The sequence below is a fragment of the Fistularia commersonii genome, chromosome 18 (assembly GCF_037954325.1).
Source record: "Fistularia commersonii isolate RoL2024-O1a breed Wild chromosome 18, RoL_Fcom_v1.0, whole genome shotgun sequence".
NCBI lineage: Eukaryota > Metazoa > Chordata > Actinopteri > Syngnathiformes > Fistulariidae > Fistularia > Fistularia commersonii.
Window position 1 is genome coordinate 4,655,160 of NC_141301.1, and position 23,383 is coordinate 4,678,542.

The 23,383-nt window shown below is 39.7% G+C and overlaps 3 protein-coding genes across 3 annotated transcripts; all 3 read right to left on the reverse strand.

Moving 5' to 3' along the window:
- Nucleotides 1-406: 406 nt before the first annotated feature.
- Nucleotides 407-1,372, reverse strand: LOC147224222 (olfactory receptor 2AT4-like). Its single transcript, XM_086164959.1, has one exon. The coding sequence runs from the start codon at nucleotides 1,370-1,372 to the stop codon at nucleotides 407-409; it is 966 nt and encodes a 321-aa protein (XP_086021085.1).
- A 4,334-nt stretch (nucleotides 1,373-5,706) lies between these two features.
- On the reverse strand, nucleotides 5,707-6,678 carry LOC147224223 (olfactory receptor 2AT4-like). Its single transcript, XM_086164971.1, has one exon. The coding sequence runs from the start codon at nucleotides 6,676-6,678 to the stop codon at nucleotides 5,707-5,709; it is 972 nt and encodes a 323-aa protein (XP_086021097.1).
- A 13,702-nt stretch (nucleotides 6,679-20,380) lies between these two features.
- On the reverse strand, nucleotides 20,381-21,316 carry LOC147224224 (olfactory receptor 52B2-like). Its single transcript, XM_086164972.1, has one exon. The coding sequence runs from the start codon at nucleotides 21,314-21,316 to the stop codon at nucleotides 20,381-20,383; it is 936 nt and encodes a 311-aa protein (XP_086021098.1).
- Between the last annotated feature and the right edge of the window lie 2,067 nt (nucleotides 21,317-23,383).

Consider the following 23,383-nt stretch of genomic DNA (forward strand, 5'->3'; position numbering starts at 1 on the left):
CCTCGTAAGTGATTAACATACAAGGTTGTACATTCCTTAACGTACGGCAATAATAATGAAAACTAGAATTAATTATTTTAATGTTTTAGAAAGGAAAAAAAAAAAAAAAACTAACTCTGCACATGATTCTGACAGAAAATATGAGCTTGAGCAGTCACATTTGCAAGCATTTTACACTTCTCTATCTCCTAATTGATTTCATGTAAAAAGTCCTTTTTTTCTATTACTGATGATGTTTATCCCGCATCCTTTGTCGATCCTCTCATTTTCATTCAAAGGAAGCTAAAGAAAACATTAAAACAACCCCTAAGAATAATTCACCTTTCATTCACTGTTTGATTGACATTTGCCACTTGGTGAATAGAAATAAAGGAAAGAAAACAACTTCATTTTACTGCAAAAAGCACTACTTTAATCGTTCCCTCATTCTGCTTTTAACAGTTTTTATCCTCTTTTTCAAAATATCCTTAATGTCCTTGGTTTTGAGGCAATATATAGCCGGATTGACAACACACGGGAAAAGACTGTACAACATGATCAGGGCGATTTTGAGATCCAGGCTGAAAGAAAACTGCACCAAATTAGACAGGTAAACGAAACATCTCGGACAGTAGTACAGGCTCGAAATGAGCAACTGCGGCATACAAGTGGACATGACTTTGTATCGCCCCTCGGCATTCTGCATCCTCAAAACAACCAGGAAGATGGCAGAGTAGGAGAAGAGTATGAATGAGAGCGGCACCAAGAGGCTGAACATGGCCAAAATGAAAGCGACGGTCTGGACGTCTTTTACGGCGTTCCCGCACCCGAGGTTTGTGATGGAACCGTGGTCGCAGTAGCACCGCAAGATGACGTTGGAGTCGCAATAGGTCAAGCTCAGGGCGTGTAACACAACTCCCAGCATTCTCAGGAACGTCACGATCCACGTCAGGCTGCAGACGACTGACATGCTGCGGTTGGTCATGAGGACGGGATACTTCAGCGGCAGGCAGACCGCGATGAAACGATCGAAAGCCATGATGAGCAGCAGGAGGGAGTGAATCGCCCCGAGAGAGTGAACGAAGTACATCTGAGCGAAACAGGTGCCGAATGATGTCCTTCTGTCATCCCACCAGTATCTGGATATGGCTTTCGGCAGGGTCACGGTCCCGAATAGCAAGTCGTTCGCAGCCAGGTGGCAGAAGATCAGATAGGTCGGTTTGTGGAGACGTCTTTCCGATCCCACAAAAACTAGAATGAAAGTGTTCCCTGTGAGGATGGCTAAGTAAGTGAGAAAAAAAAGGGCACCCACCGGGCCATTATACAAAGGGTTGAGTCCTATGAATCCTGTTAAAACAAAGTCTCTGATTTTTGTTAAGTTATTATAAACCATGATATTTAAGAAAAATAAACCCCCGTTCCTAAAAGTTCATTGTTAAGAGAAACTTAACTTCGTCACTGAGACTCCACTCGTATTTTCGCAACATGGTCGAAATGAAGCAATGGAGAAAATGTAAACACAGAGGTGAAGCGCAAACCCCTCCCCCCACTGGCCCGTCTGTACTCTGCAGAATTTTATACTCCTCACTGACCAATGTAGAGAGATGTGCGGGGCGGGAGTTGTCCTCATTGGAGGGAGGGGAAAGGCTTTGGGCATTATTTTCAAGATACGTGTAACAACCAATTCACAGGATTGTTTGATAGAAAAAAAAACAATGTGGGACTCAACAAAGCAGATTTGTAAACCGAACTAAGTGAATATTGAGAAGTAGTTATTATCTCCAAGGTCCGATGTGGTGGGAAAGCAGGAAGGTAAAACATGATCCTGGACAGGCTTGGAAAGACCTGCCTGGCCCGGAAATTCATCTCACCCAAGTTGTGCTGAACAATTTAAATCAATAGCGTTTATAAGACAAAATACTGATGAATGCTAAGTTGATTGTTCATATAAAATAACTATGAAGACAAGACAAGACAAGACAAGACAAGACAAGACAAGACAAGACAAGACAAGACAAGACAAGACAAGACACAAACCAGGACAAGACACGACTAGGTAGGGAAAGGTAAGGTTAGAAAGCCAATAAAAGACAAGACAAGACAAGACAAGACAAGACAAGACAAGACAAGACAAGACAAAGTCAGGTCAGGCCAGGTCAAGTTAAGTAAGGCAAGACAAGACAAGACAAAGTCAGGTCAGGCCAGGTAAAGTTAAGTAAGGCAAGACAAGACAAGACAAGACAAGACAAGACAAGACAAGACAAGACAAGACAAGACAAGACAAGACAAGACAAGACACAAACCAGGACAAGACACGACTAGGTAGGGAAAGGTAAGGTTAGAAAGCCAATAAAAGACAAGACAAGACAAGACAAGACAAGACAAGACAAGACAAGACAAGACAAGACAAGACAAGACAAAGTCAGGTCAGGCCAGGTCAAGTTAAGTAAGGCAAGACAAGACAAGACAAGACAAGACAAGACAAGACAAGACAAGACAAGACAAGACAAGACAAGACAAGACAAGACAAGACAAGACAAAGTCAGGTCAGGCCAGGTAAAGTTAAGTAAGGCAAGACAAGACAAGACAAGACAAGACAAGACAAGACAAGACAAGACAAGACAAGACAAGACAAGACAAGGTAGAGAAAGGTAAGGTTAGAAAAAACGACAAGACAAGGCACGACCCAACTCGACAAAACAAGATCAGGTAAGACAAGACAAGACAAGGTATGGAAAGGTAAGGTAAGGTTAGAAAAATCACCACAAGTCAAGACATTACATGACAAGAAATGACGAAATCGGGTAAGGTAAGTTTAGGTAAGAAAAAACAAGACAAATCAAGACACGATCACATAAGGCAATGAGTTGCAAGATAAGGTACAATAAGATTCCCAGTATGAACAGCATCAAGGACAATTTAAAAACCAAGAGAGTGTTTACATTCACAACTGTGAATGTGCATGAGCACATAGTGACAAAGATAAATATCTATGAAACATCAATGAACATGCACAATCTTGACTGAATGGCCAGGAAAAAAAACATCATTTTAACTATGAATGCGCAAAAATAATGTCAACTAAAAGTTGTTATGGATATTATACAATATAGACTTTATATATTTCCACATACTTGACATGACAAGGTGTACATATTTTATTTTGATTGAGAGGACGAGTCGGAAGTGACTCAAATCACAAATCTGCATTTCCAAAGTGTTCATCTGCAATGACATTGAATATGAGGAATATATCGTGTAAGGAGAAGATATCTAAATAATATTTGATATTTATTTTATATTTTGTAGAGACTGAGAAATGAATGAAATTGACAGGCAGCAGCTGCTGCAGCAAGTTAAGTGTAAGTTATAAGATCAACAAATTACATTACATTACATTACATAACAGTAATTTTGGCAGACGCTTTCATCCAAAGCGACTTACTAAAAGTGCAATTCTGTCACCGAAGATCCATAGTACCAGTAGTCGGACGTCAGAAGCAACCACTTGACCAAGTAGCCATCTCAGAACCATATACATACATTCATTTCATCATTCATCTTTTTTGGGGGAGACGGGGGGGAGGGGTAGGAGGCTAAGTGCGGTTAATAGGGTAGCGCTTGGTGAAGAAGTATGTTTTCAGATCACGGCGAAAGATGGGCAGCGACCCTGCTGTTCTGACCTCTTTTTTGGAGTTCATTCCACCACTGATGAGCCGAGACCGAGAAGAGCCGAGACCGGTTCGATCGGGAGCCGAGGAGTGATGGGGTGGACGGTCGCCCAGAGGTGGCAGATCGGAGGGGATGGGTAGGGACATGTGGCTTTACCATAAACTGGAGATAAGACGGGGCTGTCCCATTCACTGCCCGGTCGGCGAGCACCAGAGAGTTGAACTTGATTCGGGCGGCTACTGGGCGGGCCAACATTGATATTTATTGAAAAAAATCTTCCTCCAGATATAACAATAAACCTTTTCATATGGAACCAAACAATTTTTGCTTAAAAACTAAATATAGAACAACCATAGCTTAATAGTATACAATATGTAACTTAATTTTGCACAAATACAAAATCCTGTTTTCTACCTAAGTAGCAGGGTGCCAGTATTAGCATAACGTTGCTATGACTACTGTCAACAGAGGTGAGAGCGTTTATGGGTCCTGTTGTGATTTTGTGCAAAAACACCAGCAGAAAATTCTGGAATTTGTAGAAGTACCGGTACATGCACCGTAGACTATCCTGGCAGGCCAGCTCTAATAGTCATTTGGTACAGCTTTGCGGGCCAAATATAATTACAGTGCGGGCCAAATGTGGCCCACGGGCCAGAGTTTGACACCCATGTTGTAGAGGAAGAATCTGCAGGAATGTGCAACTGCTGCAACGTTCCCTGAGAATGACAGTTGGTTGTCTCGGACCACACCCAGGTTTCTCGCAGTTGGGGTTGGCCTTGCCACGGTGTCGACGACGGTGATGGCCAGGTCTCTGTGTTGACAGCTTTTCCCCAGGAGAAAGAGCAGCTCAGTCTTGTCGGTATGCTTTGTCATATAATAATAAATATAGTGTAACAGGTGGGGTCTGGGCCCAATTGTTTTGTTTGCTTATTCTTATCATTTTTTATTAATCCCTTGCAGGAAATTGATTCCCTGCATTTAACCCATGATTGAAGAACCATGAGCAATTGGCAGCCACTTCGCGGCCTCAGGAAAACAACCTGGTCCCTTGTGGAACTGGAACTTGAGCTTGGTGAACCAAATCGGCTGATGAGGTTGAACCGCTGGAAAAGAGCACTGAGAACCTTGACATATAGGTACTATAGACCCTGATTAATATCTTAATGTGAACTCAGAGTACGTGTGTGCGTGCGTGTGCTGTACCGTCAAAAATTGATGACCACGATAGAACAGATAATTCACTGGCAATAAAAGAAGAAAAACAAATACATTTTAAGGCAAATGAAGTCAGCTCATGTGTTTGGGTTGGAAGCTCTTTGTGACAGATGGCACTGATCTTTCCATATTAACGGGAAGAAAAAAAAAAAATTGCAAAAAGCCTTTTTTTCCCCCTCTCCTTTTTAATTATTTAAATAATCTGAACTCATCATGTGCCAACCAGTTTTAATGAAGGCAATCCAAAAAGCCGAGTGACTCTTCAACATTCAGAATACAGCATTGAGTCAAACAATATTAACCTCCATTAACCCAACTGCCACCTAACCTCGACCTCCTGGATATGGGAAAATAGAAATGGCAATCTTCAAAAATGTAGCCATAAATTATTTAAGTTTCTCTAAAATCCAATTAAAATTCTAAAAAGAGTGGGTTTAAAATATTTAATACTCTCACACTGCCTCCGAAAAGCCACCGTGAACCATAAGCTCCCTGGGCAGAGCGACGCATCTTAACAAATCTTGAAATGTCCTTGTTTTTAAAATAATCTGACCAATGCTGTGACGACAAAATGCGGCGTATCATCGGGACAATCCGCACAAAATAAAAAAAATAGACATGCGGACTTGAATAATCCCTGAGATTTATTGGTCAGTGCGGCAGCACAGTTTCATAGAATAGAACAGTGTGGAGAAGCATACATGCATCAATTCAGCTGTAAACCTAAAAAAAAAAAAATTATAAAGGAAGCAAGCAATGTTCATTAATTCTTGCAGAAGTGGTGACTCCCAGAATACAAGTCTCTCTTCTAGGTATTGTCGAAAATCCACTCGGTGCATGTCAGGAAATGACCGAAACCTTGGTGTGTCGCATCAACGCCCTTCCACAGAATCGCTTCCGCAAGCTCTCTCTCACGTCTTTGGCCCTGAAGCAGTATATCAACGGGTTGATCATGGGTGGGCACAGGCTGTACAGCATGATTGTCACAATCCGCATGTCAGCGCTGAACCTAATGCCGACGTTGCTGGCTAAATAAATAAAACACCTGGGCAAAAAGTAGAGGGCTATTATTATGAGCTGAGTGCTGCAGGTGGATAAAGACTTCAGGCAGCCTTGCCCTCTTGTTGTCTTAAAAACCACAATAATTATAGAACAATATGAAAAAACGATGAATGCTAGAGGACACAGCAGCGCGAGCATTGCGAGTATAAAAGCCGGAAGCGCGTACGGGAGCCTGTCGGTGCAGGCCAGCGTCGTGATTGAAATATGATCACAGTAGCAGTGACCGATTACATTCGAAGCGCAGTAAGGAAGGGGGTACGCCCTGATCACAACTGTCAACGGACCCACCTTGCCCAAAATCCATACAAAGGCACTCAGAATCACAATGTTGGAGGTTTTGAGGACAACCTGATATCTGAGAGGATGGCAAATCGCCAAATACCTATCCAGAGCCATGAGTGAGAGAATGAGAGAATTCACAGTGCCTAAATAGTGAACAAAGTACATCTGCACAAAGCAGGCGGTGAACGACATGGTCGCCGACTCGAACCAATACTTACTGATAATCTTGGGCAGGGTTGTCGTGCTAAACAGAATGTCGCAGGCGCTCAGGTTTAAAATGATGAAATACATCGGCCTGCGAAGGCTACGGTCAGTCGCGAACAGATACAGGAACATGCCGTTGCCCAACATTGTCAAGACATATACCGTAAACAGTATAGCCGAGGTAACGCCGTAGTATTCGGGGCGAAGTCCGGGGATTCCTTCGAGGAAAAACTCGGTCAAGGAGCTTTGATTTTCCACCGGCATGGTGGAGACGGAATCACACACACAGGTTGAAAAAGACAGGAGATGAAACAGGTGGATATGCAAATAATTCACAATTCTACGGAGCAGTAGTTCATCTCAGAATCGGATAAATGTAGTCACCTGTCAGTGATCACCAGGGGAGGAACAGGGGCAGCTCACCTCCGATCTGAGATGTGAAACACTGACGATTCCCTGCCTGGCTCGTCCCTAAAAAGAGGTTTGTTAAGTAGGCATCGGCAAATTCTCATTGGATCATTTCTACATTGGTGCATTGTAAGGGGTGGTTCAGCTATTGATGTAAAGAACATCCATCAGATACTTACTGGCACCTTAAGGTATTAAAATTGCCATTTCTTTTTTTTTTCAAGTAGGTAGGTGTATGGTTTGTATTGAATCTAATCCAGGTCGAAATCCTCTTGTCATGGCAACTGGACCTCAATTTTTTCACTTGAAGACGTTTTACCCCTCATCTGAGAGGCTTCTTCAATTCTAATGATGTGGGGTGTTTCCGAATATAAATTTTATATATATATATAGTTATATATATTCTAGGGTGAAATGTCTTCAAGTGAAGAAATTCAAGTTCAGTTGCCAGGGCAAGACATTTTCAACAAGAATTCACCATGACCTTGATGACAAAGAACTTTCACAGAAACAAACGTAATAGAAACAACAATAATTATTGTCGTCAATATCGCAGTTTTAAACTAGATATGTGGAATCTGAGTGTATGCAGTTCAAAGGTCATAAGTTCATCTATGCTTGGTGAAGCGTCGATCCAAGAACAGCATTGGTTGAAAGAGTCAATTAAGGAAGGCAGTCAAGCAGAGGAAGGAGGCTGGGTTAACCAAGGGGTCTCCAGAAAATGAAGCTGGGTGGCTCGAAGGAGTTTGGGGTCGAGTTGTTTTTCGGAATTATCCCATCTGCGCGCAACCGCTGTCGCATCTCTTTCCACAAGGAAACACCATTCCTCTCTGCTTTTTGTGCATGATGCTATTTCTTTTGGACATGACAAAACCGTGACCTCAAGAAGGCCGAGGGTGCAAAGATTGGGATGAGGGTTGGCACCTTCAAGTTAGGGGCCACAAAAAAGAAAAAAAAAAAAAACGCCGTCTAGTTTGATGCCCGGGCACAGTGTCCTGTGGTCACTGTCATGATGAAAATAGCACCTGAGCTCGATCTGCAAGCTAGTTCGATGTTGGTTTGTGAATGCAGATCACCACGACCCCGCAGCCACACTTTCACGTACTTCCGGTCAATTCATGCTTGAAATATCTTGGATTTTAAACATTTAAGATTCAAGATTGAAACTGTTTATTGTCATATGTACCATGTGGGAATGTGTTTCCCTGTACAAGGAAATTCTTACTTTGCTGTCCAAAGAATATTTTGGATATGAACTGACAATAAATGGGTAGTGTAAACATTATTTTAAATATGAACAGTGTTGGTAGTGCAAGCAAAACATTGACTGTATTGATTGGTGTGCAACTGATAAAGTGCACGTGTAAGGATGATGGCAGTTTAAATGGCAGGAGTTAAATGTGAGTGCTGGGTGTAAAGTGCAGAAAAATAAGAAGTGTCAACTGTTAAGGAATCTGATGGCAGTCTGGTAGACAACGTTCTCGACAACGCACCTGTAAAAGTTGCTGAGTATCTTAGGGGATATTCAAACTTCCTCAGCCTTCTCAAGAAGTATAACTGCTGTTGAGCCCATTTGACCATCTGCCTGGTGTTGAGGGTTCGGGTGAGGTCATCACTTATGTGGACACCAAGATATTTGAAGATCCTCACCCTCTCAACCTCAAGACCTTGGGAGGACCTTGTCCGTCACTAGACTGGCCTGAGGACCAAAACCTCATCCTAAACATGGACCAAGGGGATGAAAGTGGACATGGGGAAGGACTCTTCCTCCTCATTACTCCTTCTTGAGATGCTACCCTATCTTGGTGGAGGGCTTTGCATGTCCCAATGATCGTAGGGACCTTGGAGGCTTTATGTCCCCGCTAGGATTGCCCCAAGGCAAACAGGTCCTTGGTGAGGGTCCTGGCAAAATTAAGCTCAGATGGAAAACAATGGACCTTGTGTTACCTCACCTGGGCATGGGTCACCCATTTTCACGTTGCACCCTTTGGTGCAAAGTGAGCTGACCCTGGATAAGCGGCAGATGATGGATACAAGGATGGATGGTTGGGTGGATGGGTAGATACTTCTGTTTGGAAAAATGATAGCGATCAGCACAGTATTGCAGGGAAAAGTCACCTTGCAGTGGCTAATTGGAAGAACCAATTATTCAGTTCCTCTGTTGAATTATAAATCCTTCAGGACTAAACAGATGCAGATTGAAAACCCCACAGTGGGTTTTGAAATTGATACACTTAATATGTCTTAATATCCCCAGTGTTTAATGATGGTCCCACCTCATAAAGTGGGGTATATTTAACACACAATCCCTGACGGTTACAGGCGCATGATAATCATGGAATGTGACATTATTGAATTTATTTCATAAGTTGTTGCATAGTGCTCATTTGCAACATTACGCACATTACACGATCCTTTAAAAATACGATGAAAGATGTACTGTACAGAGTTTTCACCTAAGCAAATGGTCAACAGCAGATTTTATAAAACTTCTTGCAAGCGATTCGTGCTGTGATAATAACAACCATTGAGCCAGTTTGTCATTAAGAAAACAAACATCTTTTTCAAAGTGAGGTTGATGTATTTGTATTAATTTGATTTATAAACATAATAAATACAATGCTAACATATGGATAATGCTAATTCCAATAAATCTACACATGGAAGTGCTTCTGTAGCAAAGATATGACACAGAAACGTAGGCAATTAGTTTACCAAGTACAGTACGTAGTGAAACTCGTGTGGCCTGAGGGAATATGTGATTAAGGGGAAAACAGCAGCACAGTGTTTTCGGAGGAGAATTCACAAAGCTAGGCTGTCTCGACACACACCCTTAAATCACACTCTCGAGACCCTCATCGACACGAGAGACACGTTAACTGCTTCATGCTTGATGGTGTTTTGAACTCTTCAGTCGGTCTGACGTGATTCAGCCGCATCATTTCGCCCTTGTTTTTCCTGTGAGCAGACAAGGGGTACGTTTGTACGGAAAGAAAGATTCATCAAGTTTTTTTTTTTTGGACCGATGAGGTTTGACAGGAATTTCCATCGATCATGATGTTTGCAGATGATATTGTGAACTGTAGTGAGAGGATGGAACGGTGAGGATTTCAAGTACTTAGGCTAAATAGTCCAGAGCAATAGAGAGTGTGGAAAAGCAGTAAAGAAACAGATTCAAGCAGGTCGGAACGGGTGGAGAAAAGTGTCAGGAGTTCTATGAGATTGTGGACTATCATCCAAAATGAAAGAAAAAGGTGTACAAGACAATGGTGAGACCGGTGATACTGTATGATCTGGAAACAGTGACAATAATGAAGACAGGAGGCAGAGCTGGAGGTCACCAAGATCAAGATATTGTGGTTCTCTTTGGGAGGATGGATAGGATCAGGAATGAGTCCATCAGAGAGACAACGGATGTTGTCGGCCACTTTTAATCGGGATCGGCCACTTTTAACACCCAAAGAGCAATTTGGACCCGGTTTCCACAGAAAAGAAAACACTGGGAGCCGCAAGAACTGAAATGCTCTAAAAAACAGAAAAAAACAAATGTATGTTTATGTATGGTTTTGAGGCGGTTATTTGGCAGAGTGGTGACCTCTGAATAACAACTACTGGTACTTTGGATTTTTGGTTATTGAATTGCAATTTCTGTAAATCGCTTTGGATAAAAGCTAAATTACTATAATGTAAGGTACTTTTTGACGTCTAAAATAAAGGTACCATGAATCTGAATGAATCTGCCCAGGCATCATTAATTGTTCGATTTTCTTCAGATTTTTTTCTTTTCTTGCATTTCTACATATTTCCTTGACAGGAAAAGAAAAAAGAAGATCAGTGAAAGTGACATGCAGTGTGAACAGAAGTGCCAAAAGTGTTTGTATAAATAGAAAGTAAGTGAGAAGGTATGTAAGAGTGCAGAATCATGACGTTCAGCATGAGAGCCATGTTGTTTTCCAGAACAACAACATGGTTTCATTTGAAGTCCAGCCATCCGATGACTTGGGGGGAGAAGCTGCCGTAAATCCTGGTGGTCCTGCATTGGACGCTGCAGAACCTTTTTCCAAAGGGCAATAGGGGTGCAATGCGATAGCTGGGATGTCCCGGGTGGAGGATGAAGAGGTCCTGGTGATTTTCTCAAGCCTCATTGACACACAGAAATCCCCTGTTAAATCAATGTATTAGCTTATATTGTACTCACTATTGTTAAGTCACTGAAACGCTCTAATAAAACTCACCCCAAAAAAACTAATTTCAAAATAAAAGCATGCAAGTTTTTTCTTGAGGAATGACAAAAAAAGCAACAGAAGTTCCTATGAGGGCTTTTAGTGTGAAATATTTATATAGATACGTCCTAGAAAAGATTGTTTTTGACCCGCTCAGCCGAGTATTTTTGTGAAACACTCGAGGTTGAGATGTTTCTTCATGCACTGACCCTGTTCTTTGCCCTAGACGAGTCCTTAGAGACCGAACGAATTACACAGTTTTATTTATTCAAGGCAAATTTTGATACATTGAAATACTATTCATGTGTCAGTTCACATTTCAGGGCTCCTGTGCAGTTGGAAAATCTCTCCAGTTGGAGATCTCAGCGAAGACCCAGGAACACTGTCTCTGGTGCATCAGATAGAGATGGCAGGGTCGCCTGTTAAGGCCAACCTGGATAAGTGTAGAATCTACACTTATCTAACATCTACTCTGCAGATGTTTGGATGGATGGATATCTGTAGGAATGGATGGATGGATGGACCGATGGACGGATGGACGGATGGACGGATGGATGGATGGTTAGATGGCATTTATTCCTGAAAACAATACTCATTTTTTCCACATTCCAGTCACAGATCTTCACGTTTGATCAAGGTTTTCAGTCAGAATGAGAAATAATCTAATGATCCCAGAGGAAATTTGCAAGGTGAGTCTCAGCAATATCCACCAACCAATTCACCTGCTGCATATTTTTGGACTGTGGGAGGAAACCAGTGAGGAGAGGAAACTCACACAGACACAGGAAGAACATGTAGACTCCACACAGAAAGGCCCCTTGTTGGACTCTAACCAGGGTCCTTCGTGTTGTGAGGCTGAAGCACTAACCACTGCGCCACTGTGCCTTATTATTATTATTATTATCATCATTATAATAATAGTCATTATTATTATTATTATTATTATTATTGTTGTTGTTGTTGTTGTTGTTACCTTTTATTATTACAGTTTGTTATTGGTTAAGAAGAAGAGGTTATTATTATTAGTAGTAGTATTATTATTGTTATTATTGTTATCATTATTTTTTTTTAATTATTTTTTTTATCCAATTTAATTATTATTAATGTAATAGTCACCTTTTTACAATTATTTCTAGCCTTCAATCTAGGATAAGTAGTATAATAAATGAATGAATGATCAGTCAAAGTACACAATCAAGAGAAAATGAGTGTAGAACAGAACGAAATAAAAAACAAAAAGATTGATTCACTCATTAATCAATCTATTCCACCTTTCAGGGTCGCAGTGGTGCAATGGTACATCATCAATATTCACAAGAACAAGGCTAAATGGGGATCTAAATGTTGATTTAATACTAGTTTGTCTGCAGTTTTTCTCCAATTTTATATCGGCTACAACCAACCCCTGTGTGCAAGAAAAGGGTAGAGAAGATGAATAAATTATTCATGGTGTTTATATTAAAATAAACTTGGAATTGTCTCGGATGTGGGCGGATAGCGTGTGCAATGATGGGTTCGACGGTTGAACTCTCACTTCTCTCTTTCATTCACATCATTAAAAGGCATGCAACAATTTACATATCATATGCAGACATGACATGTGACCTTGGGTCTCTGCTTTTTGGGGACGATATGGTGTTGCTGGCTTCATCTGACCGCGGTCTCCAGTTCGCAGCCGAATGTGAAGTTGTCGGGATGAGGATCGGGACCTCCTCAGGTATCTTGGGGTCTTGTTCATGAGTGAGGGAAGGATTGAGCAGATCAACAGAAGAAGGATGATGGATATGCAGACATAAACCATTCACCTGCTCATTCACATCTTCTGCATGTTTTTGGATTGTCGGAGGAAGCAGGAGAACCTGGAGGAAACCAGTCCAGGGAGAACATGCAACTCCACACTGAAAGGCCGCTTGTCGTATTGAGCCACTAAGACACCCAAGATTTTTTCTAAATATTTCAAATATATCCAGTTACAGGACTGTCTCAGAAAATTAGAATATTGTGAATATTGTGATAAAGTTCTTTATCTTCTGTAATGCAATTACAAAAACAAAAATGTCATGCATTCAGGATTCATTACAAATCAACTGAAATATTGCATCCCTTTTATTATTTTGATATTGCCGATTATGGCTTACATCTTAACAAAACTCAAAAATCCTATCTCAAAATATTAGCATATCATGAAAAAGTAATTTATGTTTTTTTTAATTGTTTTTTTAATTACTACTATTATTTATTATTCATTATTGTTATATTTTTCTTGCAACTCTGGCACAACAATTTCTTTCAGAATGAATAAAGTTGTTCTTATTCTTATTTTTATTCTTATTCCGCATCTTTTTAATTTGTGGTCCAGATACGTACCATGCATTTATATTTTTCAATTTCAAAAAATATACTCTTTATTGCGTTGAATCCCATTTGATTACATTTAGCTCACGTGTGTGGTGTTTTACAACTGGATTATCAGTCAGCGCCGAGGTTCTGAACTTAATTGCCATCTTTTAAACTCAAACAACTCGGAAAAAACACTTTACAAGTTTTGAAAGTGTTGCAAAACACACACACTGGGAGCTGTTTACTGTTCCATCGCCAAACCCTTGGAGCTTCATTAGTACGGTTTATTTCTGAGGTTACGTGGCTCTCCGGGGCCGAGAGGGAAACACCTTTCCCGTCAACAGAGAAGTCATTAACTTAATGAGCCGAACCGAAGGAAAACATCCATAAAGACAACACAACAGACGGTCATGGCAAAGTTCAGTGGGGAGTGAGCTTGAATGAAGACGTCACAAGACAGTTTTGTGTTTATCATTTAATGAGTGACCTAAAAGTTTGTGTAAGATATTCATCAAGATGCGTTTTTTCTTAAGGTTATGAGAGACCGCGAACATCGTGCTGAATTAAAAAGAACATGAAGCTGTTTAGAGGATTTTTAACTCATGTTTGTGTGTGTGTGTGTGTGTGTGTGTGTGTGTGTGTGTGTACTGTTTCTCTCAACAAACCTTGTCAGGCACTGTTAAAAAAATAAATGCATAAATAGATAAATAGAAATTAAACACAAATAAAGTGTAATACAATGAATAAATGTTAATATTCATTGAGGCATGTTACTGGTCGGAGAGAGGAAGCAACATAAAACTAAATGTATTCTGTATTTCATGGATTGGTTTATTTTGAAAGTCTGAAAAAGGAGGTGCAAAGTTATAATTAGAAGGAAAAGGGTCAGATTGGTTGCTTCTCAAATCAATGATAGGAATAACACAAAAAGAGTTCCCATAAGGGAGGCATGTCGAAAGTCTGGGCCACGGGCCAAATCCGGCCCGTGTTCACATTTTCACCGGCCCATAGCCTCTGACATAAAATCAATAATATGTTGCCGCCAGAACCGTCGATCGCAGTTTAAAAACACAGTGTAAAAAAGGTATTTTGTATTTCTTCCGAAGATGGTAGTAGACCTGTGGCCATACTTTAGCCACGGTAAACTTTGACCCTTGACACAAGGGTCAAAGGGCATTGTGTGATTTCTCCACCCCATATCAAAACAAAAAAAATGGAAAGTTGACAGCGAGGGCCGCTGCTTTCAGGACAAGTGGAAATTTGAGTATTTTTTCAACTAAATTGAAATCAACTGCGGCTGTTCATTTGCATTTAATGTTAATGGCCCTCGTGCATTTTCACCTCACCAAATCGCCCTGTTTGCTAAAAAGTTTTGAGATCCCTGCCGTAAAGGATTACAAACCAGTGTGTTCGTGTCTTCAGGTAAAACAATAAAAGGGGAACAAAATCTACACCACCTGAAACGGGAGATAAAACATAAACACAGCATCTGTTCTTAGCCGCAACAAAGAAAAATTAAGATTTTCATCAAGTCCATTATCTCAGTTCCATTTACAGAAGTCCCACACCATATCACGGTGTCACTGCATTGCAAATTTTTAGCTTTTTTAATCTAATTTTATAGCACTTTTTTCTCACTACACCATGGGTTTTTGCAGCATAATTTGATTTATATTTGATTTTTATGGTGAAATAAGCATTTTCTGTACCCTGGCTCAGCAGCTGTATCATCATTCTCTGCATCTCCTGCATGTATTCAGCATCGTGCATGTCCATTTCACATCGATCAGTACTCGTAGTCTTACTCAGCGGGGTGTATCATCCATGAGAGTTTTAAATTTCTTTCCACTCCTACACCAAGATATTCTGCACCTTCTAAGGTATCTGGCACTGAACCTAAGAAGCAGAGGAAGATGCTAAACAAGTTAACAGCTATGAGACAATGCACAGGAGAACAACTATGAAGAAACACAAAAGGAGCTGCTTTCCATTACAGGTCTTTGTTTGCAATTTGTTAAAAGCTGTTTATAGTCATTTACTATCCTTGTTGGAGACACCGACCTCTACAGCGGTGAAGCTAACTCATGAATCATATTTATCCTGAGAGAGGTGTAAGAAAAATGAACAACAACAAAAAACTAATTAAGAACAACTGAATAATTGAAATGAAATTTGCAGCTGTTGAGGAAAAGGTGGCCCAGGGATCTTTTTCCGTGCAAAATTATTATTTCTGATGGATATTTTTTTATTCTGATAAGCATCAGGATAACTGTCGGACATTTATTTTCTGTGTTTTTTTTTTTTTTTTTTTACAGCCAGTTGTATTTACATGGCAGCATAGGCAGTGGTTAGCGCTTCTCACAGCACGGAAGTCACTGGTTCCATTACAATAGGGGGGCTTTCTGTGTCGCGCCTCCATGTTCTTGCAATGGGTTTCCTCCAGGTTCTCTGGCTCCCTCCCCTCCAAAAAATGCACTACATTCATCAGACACCCGAAATTGCCCAGTTATGAAAACAAGAAAGTGAATGGTTTTATCCATCCATCCATTGCTTACAGCTCATCCGGGATCGGGTCAGAGGGCAGCGGCCGAAGTAGAGAGGCCCAGACGCCCCTCTCCCCGGCCACTTAGACCAGCTCTTCCAGCATGTCCTGGGTCTTCCCTGACACCTCCTCCCTGTTGGATATTCCCAAAACACCTCATCAGGGAGGACACCAGGAGGTATCCCATGGTTCTGATATGACTATTTGGTTGAGTGGTCACTTCTGACTTCTGATTATTGGTACTTCGGATCTTCGGTGACTTGAATTGTGCTTTTCGTAAGTCGCTTTTGATAAAAGCCAAATGACAAATGTACTGTAATGTAATATAATCCTAACCAGATGCTCAAACTATCTCATCTGGCTTCTCTCCACGTGGAGGAGCAGTGATTTTACTCTGAGGACCTCCCGGATGTCCTAACTCCTCACCCTATCTCTGAGTTAGAGCTTGGACACCCTGTAGAAAATTCGTTTCAGCACTTGGATCCACAACCTTGCTCTTTCGGTTATGACCCACCGCTGACCCTGAGTTAGTTGAACTCCTCCACTTGGGGTAGAACCTCTTCCCCGGCCCGGAGTGAGCACTCCATCCGTTTCCGACTGAGAACCATGTCTCGGTTCTGGAGTTGCTAATCCTCATCCTGACCGCTCACAATTTTCTCAAACCCCTCCAGCGAGAGCTGGAGATCACGGTCGGAACCCCATTGTCAAACCCAAAAACCTGAGGCCACCAAAATCGGATCCCCTCAACACCCTGGCTGCACCTACAAATTCTATCCCTAAAAGTCACGGACAGAACCGGTGTTGAAGGACCCTGGCGGAGTCAAACCCCAGCTTTCGAATGTGGACCATGCTCTGGAACCGATCGTACAAGGACCGGACAGCCTGTATTACTGGGTCGAATGCCCTCTCCAGGTCCACAAAACACATGTAGGCTGGTTGGGCAAACTCCAGTGCACCCTCAAGGACTCTGCCGAGGGTATAGAGCTGGTCTGCTGTTCAACGGCAAGGACGAAAAACCACATTGCTCCCCCTGGATTCGAGGTTCTACAACCCGTCTGACCTTCTTGTCCAGTACCAGTAAACTTTCCAGGAAGGCTGTATGGTTGTATGTCTATTTGTGATCGGCTGGATTAAACCTGCACCTTGCCCAGTGACAGCCCCAAACAACCCTGAGTGCAGGATAAGCAGCTAATAATAATGATAATAATAATATTAATCGTATGCAGGCTGCTCCCCAGGGTCAGGTTAGCCACTTGCATAGCATGGCTACATCTGTGTTTGTGTGGCACAGCAAATACAATCAAATGAAAAAAAATTCATGTTCCTGCGTCAGTGGAGGAACACGATTTGTTATTTACAACTGAAAAAGAGGGAAATTACCAGCTAGATATACAGGACTGTCTCAGAAAATTAGAATATTGTAATGCAATTACAAAAGCAAAAATGTTACATTCTGGATTCATTACCAATCAACTGAAATACTGCAAGCCTTTTATTATTTCAATATTGCTCGTTATGGCTTACATCTTAAGAAAACTCAAAAATCCTATCTCAAAGTATTAGAATATCGTGAAAAAGTACTTTTTGTTTTTTTAATTGCATTACAGAAGATAACGAACTTTATTACAATATTCTAATTTTCTGAGACAGTCCTATAAATATTAATTTTGGTGTAGACATGACGCTCCAGGTTTGTCGAAACGGTTTCTAATGCATTGTATGTGACGCTTAGGGAACCTTCCCCATTCGCCAGACTGTTGATGCAGGATAAGCGGCATTGGTAATGAATTAAGATTAAGTTTCGATTAAGTTATTAATTTACCCGAAAGAGGCCTCCCCAGGACACTATTTCAGGCCTTCTAAAATGTTTTTCTCCTGAACACTGAGGTGAAAACATCCCTAAGTTCAAGCAATTTCACATATATCTTTAAAAACAGTGGTCCAAAGTTCTGTAAAACCAGAAATATTGAAATTGCATGGTTCAAATCGCGGTGTGTCCTGGGAATTGAATGATAACGTTGATAGAAAAAGTTAAAAAAAATTCTCAACTGGATAACAATATAACAATAATAATAATTTTGCTGTCAGTTATTGTTTCTGTGTTATGCATTTATTATGCATTTTATTTTATGAATTAATATTCAACCATTTGTTGAACCTCTTTTTTTTTGCACGTTTTAATGCAAATTTAGAGGCATCTAATGGTCTGAGGGCACCTGTCAATCAAAATCCCCTGCAAAACATGCATGTTAACACCTGGTTTATTGCAATCAAATGAACAACATGGATCATTTATTCTATCGTGTTTATCCAGCTGTCGGTATTAACGCCAGATGCATCGAGCCCTCGCTGGCAAATTTAATGTTCAACTTCACAGCGGTTAATTCCTAAATGGAGAGATGGCTGACCTTCTCCCGTCTCATGTGGACTCGCATCCCAATTCTCTTTGACAAGTCCTGCAGGAAAGATAGAAAAAAAGGCGGGGTGTGAAAAGGCACAGAGATGTCGCAGAGAAATTGGCCGCGCTGTACTCATGTCACTGTGAAAGATAATTACCGATTTTATCATCTGGCTTTCTTTGCAGAAATGTCAAAAAAAGATGTGATGATTGATTTGATCATATCATATATATATAGATATATATGTTACTTGCTATTGCATTTATTAAATGTGTACTTATTAAAACCCGATGATTGCATTGCATGTGTATCATGCACATCATAAAAGGGTGTCAATGAGGATCTGTGTGTAATCTCACAAATGACCACAGTGAGGAGACTCTTACTTGTCTTCTTGTCAAGGTAACCTAAGTGATCAGTTTAACTAAAGACCAAACAAAAAAGGCATCCCTTTCACTCGCCACGGGATTTTTCATTCAGCATTTTTGGATTATATGTTATTTCAATGTTTTTAATATTCTGATAAAGCCTGCAGTGTGTCTTTGCATCATACTTTTTTTTTCCTTCTTTTTACTTTTTTGTAGTTCAGATTTTCCCTCCCAACTCAGCTGGAAATGTGCATAGAATTAAATACACTTTTCATATACGATTGGTGGGCATTGAGTTTGGCACATTTTAAACTTATTGACTTGTTTAATATCTAAATAAATAAATATAAATAAAATAGAAAATAAATAAATATCTAATACCTGAGGCTATCAGACTTTTTAATTCCTCTCCCTTCAGCTGCAGGGAATCTTCAAATCTTTGCACTTAAGACCTTAAAACACTTTATAGCCTTGATTTTGACACTTGATAGTTTTATTTGTATTTCTTATTCTCCCCCCCTTTTCATTACTGTTTATACAATTTCCTACCATTATTTATTATTGTTATGTTTTACTTGAAACTCTGGCACAACAATTTCCTTCGGAATAAATAAAGTTGTTCTTATTCTTATTCTTATTCTTATTCTTATTCTTATTCTTATTCTTATTCTTATTCTTATTCTTATTCTTATTCTTATTCTTATTCTTATTCTTATTCTTATTCTTATTCTTATTCTTATTCTTATTCTTATTCTTAAAATAATATGAAATTAAATAAAATTAAATAAAATAAAATAAAATAAAATAAAATAAAATTAAATTAAATTAAATTAAATTAAATTAAATTAAATTAAATTAAATTAAATAGAACTAAATTAAATTAAATTAAATTAACAGGCGAGACGCCGAAAGGAGAAGATAAACAGCCAAGAACCATCAGAGGTCAGCGCCTGACAGATAAGCAGATGGCTTCCTCTGCTGGATATGTTTTGCAAATGCAGTCGAGATGTGGGGGAGCGCTATAACAGTGTAATAAGAATAATGGATTTAAAATCATAAGATCTGGCATCCATGTGCGTGGACATCTCAGTTTGGGTTGACTTCATCTTGTTGTAGGTAAATTCTGACCTGTATGGGGACATCATGTCAAAGGATGATGCTTATTATTTCAAACTTTTTAAGATCCTCTTCATCTGATCTATTTTACACATACTTATTATTTAAATTACTCACTCCCCTTTGGCAAAAGACACGGTAGGGGAGTGCATCAGGTTTGTGCAATCTAATTTGCGTCATGCTCGAATGAGAATTCTCCAGATTTTTTTTTTTTAAGGCAATTATTCAACATTTGATTTTGCATTGTGTCCCATCTTACAATGAAATGTTAGGAAATATGTCACCACCTCAAATCCAAAGTCATAAGAGGTCAAATCCTTTATTGGTTTCCCAGATATCACATTAGACAAAAGCGTGGTACTTTATTATACTGTATGACCACGGTCACACCAAAAGTCATGCAAAATTCACATTTGGCTTTAGAAAGTCATTCTGTGTGTTGTATCTACATCAAAAATCCAAAATATAAAAGTGGTAGTAACAGGAGGCTTTATCAAAAAAAAAAAAAAAATCAGTCATCACTTGCAAGAATCTTTCAGACAATCAAGTATAACTTCAACTGTGTGAGGCTTAAAAATTAAGGATTTTATTCCTAAAAAAGTGGACAATCTTTTCCCGAATTTCTTTCGTTTTCAGCCCGTAGATGATGGGATTAAGCGTTGGAGGGAACACAAAAGTCGACAGGCCCATGAATCTCCTCAGGTGCGGCGAAATAGCTGGGACTCTGTAGGATATGATGGTGAAAAGACCCAGACACTCCAGCATGAGAAAAACGGTCAGATGAGTCGCGCAAGTCTGCAAGGCTTTGGCCTTTGTGTCCAAACCCTTGGACCTGAAGCAGGTGAGCAGGATCTGGAGATAGGTGTACAAAATCATCCCATTGGCCAGCAGCTGAGAGAATGCCACTAGAAACAGGCCGTAAATGTTGTTGACGGTCGTGTTGGCGCACACCAGGCTCAGCAGAGACGGGTTGTCACAGTAGACGTTGGTCATCACCGACCGACAGCGGGGCAAACGCAGGAGAAGGAAAAAAAGCACGACTATCACCAACAAATCCACCAGCCACACGGCCGAAATTATCCTCATGATGTGGCCGCCGGTCATGACGGTGTTATATTTCAGGGGGCAGCATATGGCGATGTACCTGTCGTACGCCATGGCGGTCAGAATGAACACCGTTCCCCCCGCGTAGAGGTGGATAAAAAAAGCCTGGGCAACGCACGCGGAGTACTGAATGCTCTTGCTGTCTGTCAGTATTTCTTTAATAACCTGAAGGAAGAAGGCCGAGGAGCCGATGAGGTCGTTGACGGGGAGGTTCAGCAGGATGAGATACATGGGCTGATGCAGACATTTGTTTAGAACGATTGTGAATATGAGGATCAGGTTGCACAGGAGGATGATCATGTAGCTCAGAGTTGCGAAGAGAAACGCCGGGATGACGTTTTCAGACGATAGGTTGAACCCTTGGAGCAGCAAAACCGACGACATGTTGTACGTGTTGTCCATTTTGATTTTTCCCCTTCTAAAATAAGAATAAAAATCATTGTTATGTTGCATGATCACTTAATGCACAGCGTAGATATCCAGACAAGTTATCTAAATTATTGAAGTAAACATGAATGATTTAGGCATTCTTTTAGCCACATGAAGCAACATAAAAAAAAACAAATGATAAATTAATAATGAAATTATAAAATAAAAATTGCCACATTCAGCTTACTTAATTCCATTGTCATGTTTGTCTTTCACTATAAAAATTTTACACACAAACAAAAAAAATAAATGAAAAAATGTATATTAAAATTATACTCACCAGAGAAAACAAATAAATACTTAATTTTGGATATGCATACGTGTTATCGTAACTGTGGCTGAATTTATCAAAAAAAAATAACTTGGCACCGTGTTTGGTTTAAGATAAAGCTAAAACAATACCATTGTTTACAGTTTAAATAAAAAATTAGGATATTTTCGGAAATAAATTAAAAAAACATACATATCGTGGATCATGACCAGCGGGTCATAGAAATGACAAAGATGCTCGGGAAGATAAGCTCTTATAGCAGCCACTTACGCTCCTGTGAGACTTCAAGACGATCAAAGTTGATGTTCAGGTTCCTATGGCAACAACTTCCCCTCATCGGGGTATAGGAGGAAAAAATGAAATGTGTAAGATCACCCACACACACAGCGTAAACACGTGTAATGCACAAAACACACATTTATTCCAGTGTTGAGATGGTGTGTATTTAAATAGCTTTATTTAAACATTAGACAAGAAGCACATGTTGACAAGATGATAACAACTTGTTGCTATAATAACAAATGTCCAAACACTATGACGTGTAAAAATGGCCTTATTTGTGAACTGTGTAATTTTTCACAGTGCTGTGTTTCTATGGGCACATTGATGAAAGTGAAAACCAATTGTATTTACACATGATATTTTGAGAGTAATATATTTCTTGGTGTTGACGCTGGCCTTTTTGCCTGCTTTTGAAGTAACATCAATCTTTGTGCATCACACCCATCCCCAAAATGTTGATTTTGAATTGAATTATCATTATTGGATGTCCTGCTCAACCACATTTTGATCCCAGTGTGACATGTTTTAGATTTCCCTATTGTGAGTGTATTTGTTTTTTTTTTGTTTGTTTTTTGTTTTTTTTTATACTTTATTAACCCCTTGTGGGAACATCCTGTTCACATTACACCAGCCTGTAGCCTCTGTCATGAAATCAATGAGAAAATGTAATTCAGTCCGGCAGCCTATTTTTCTATTTCATATTTATGAGCTGAGTCTAAAAATTGAAATAATAAAAAAGACCATATTTCTTCTTTTTGATACTAAGTAATATGAGGATTCATATGGCCCTCGTTTTGTACATTTAAATAATTTTCCTGTTAGTGTAATTTTCCTGTTCACTTTCAGAATTTAGAAGTTCCGAGTCAGCATTTAATTGTGAATAATATGTAATGTTTCCAATGAACCTAGATATTTTTAATCTTTCTGAAAGTTTTTTTCTGTTTTCCAGACAGACTTTCTCCTCATTTTATGTGGTTTTCAAATATGAATAACGGAGTGATTTTGGTAAAAACTTTATATTTGTGTTCTACGTTAACACGTGAACAGTATGCCATTTGCACTAAAAGATAAAATAAAAAATGAAATTCTATATTTGCATTTAAAGTTAATGTTCAAAGAATGCTGAATGGTCAGCCCTCACTTTTTCACCTCACCATATATGGCTCTCTTTACAAAAAGTTTGGACACCCCTGCACAAGGAGGAACCAGAAATTAAACCAGGAATGTTCTTATCTTATCTTATCTTATCTTATCTTATCTTATCTTATCTTATCTTATCTTATCTTATCTTATCTTATCTTATCTTATTTTATCTTGTCTTGCGCACGATTATGTATTTATTGAATAACTGTGTGTCATTCTAAGGGGATATTTCAGCTGCTTTTCTGTTTTACACGTGTGTGTCTATGCGTGTGTGTGCGTGCATGTGTGTGCCTGTGTATTCGCATGTGTGTGTGTGTGTGTGTGTGTGTGTGTGTGTGTGTGTG

What these genes read in the sequence shown, in the direction of transcription:
- LOC147224224 (XM_086164972.1), bottom strand. Translation starts at nt 21,316, where the DNA reads ATGGACAACACGTACAACATGTCGTCGGTTTTGCTGCTCCAAGGGTTC.
- LOC147224223 (XM_086164971.1), bottom strand. Translation starts at nt 6,678, where the DNA reads ATGCCGGTGGAAAATCAAAGCTCCTTGACCGAGTTTTTCCTCGAAGGA.
- LOC147224222 (XM_086164959.1), bottom strand. Translation starts at nt 1,372, where the DNA reads ATGGTTTATAATAACTTAACAAAAATCAGAGACTTTGTTTTAACAGGA.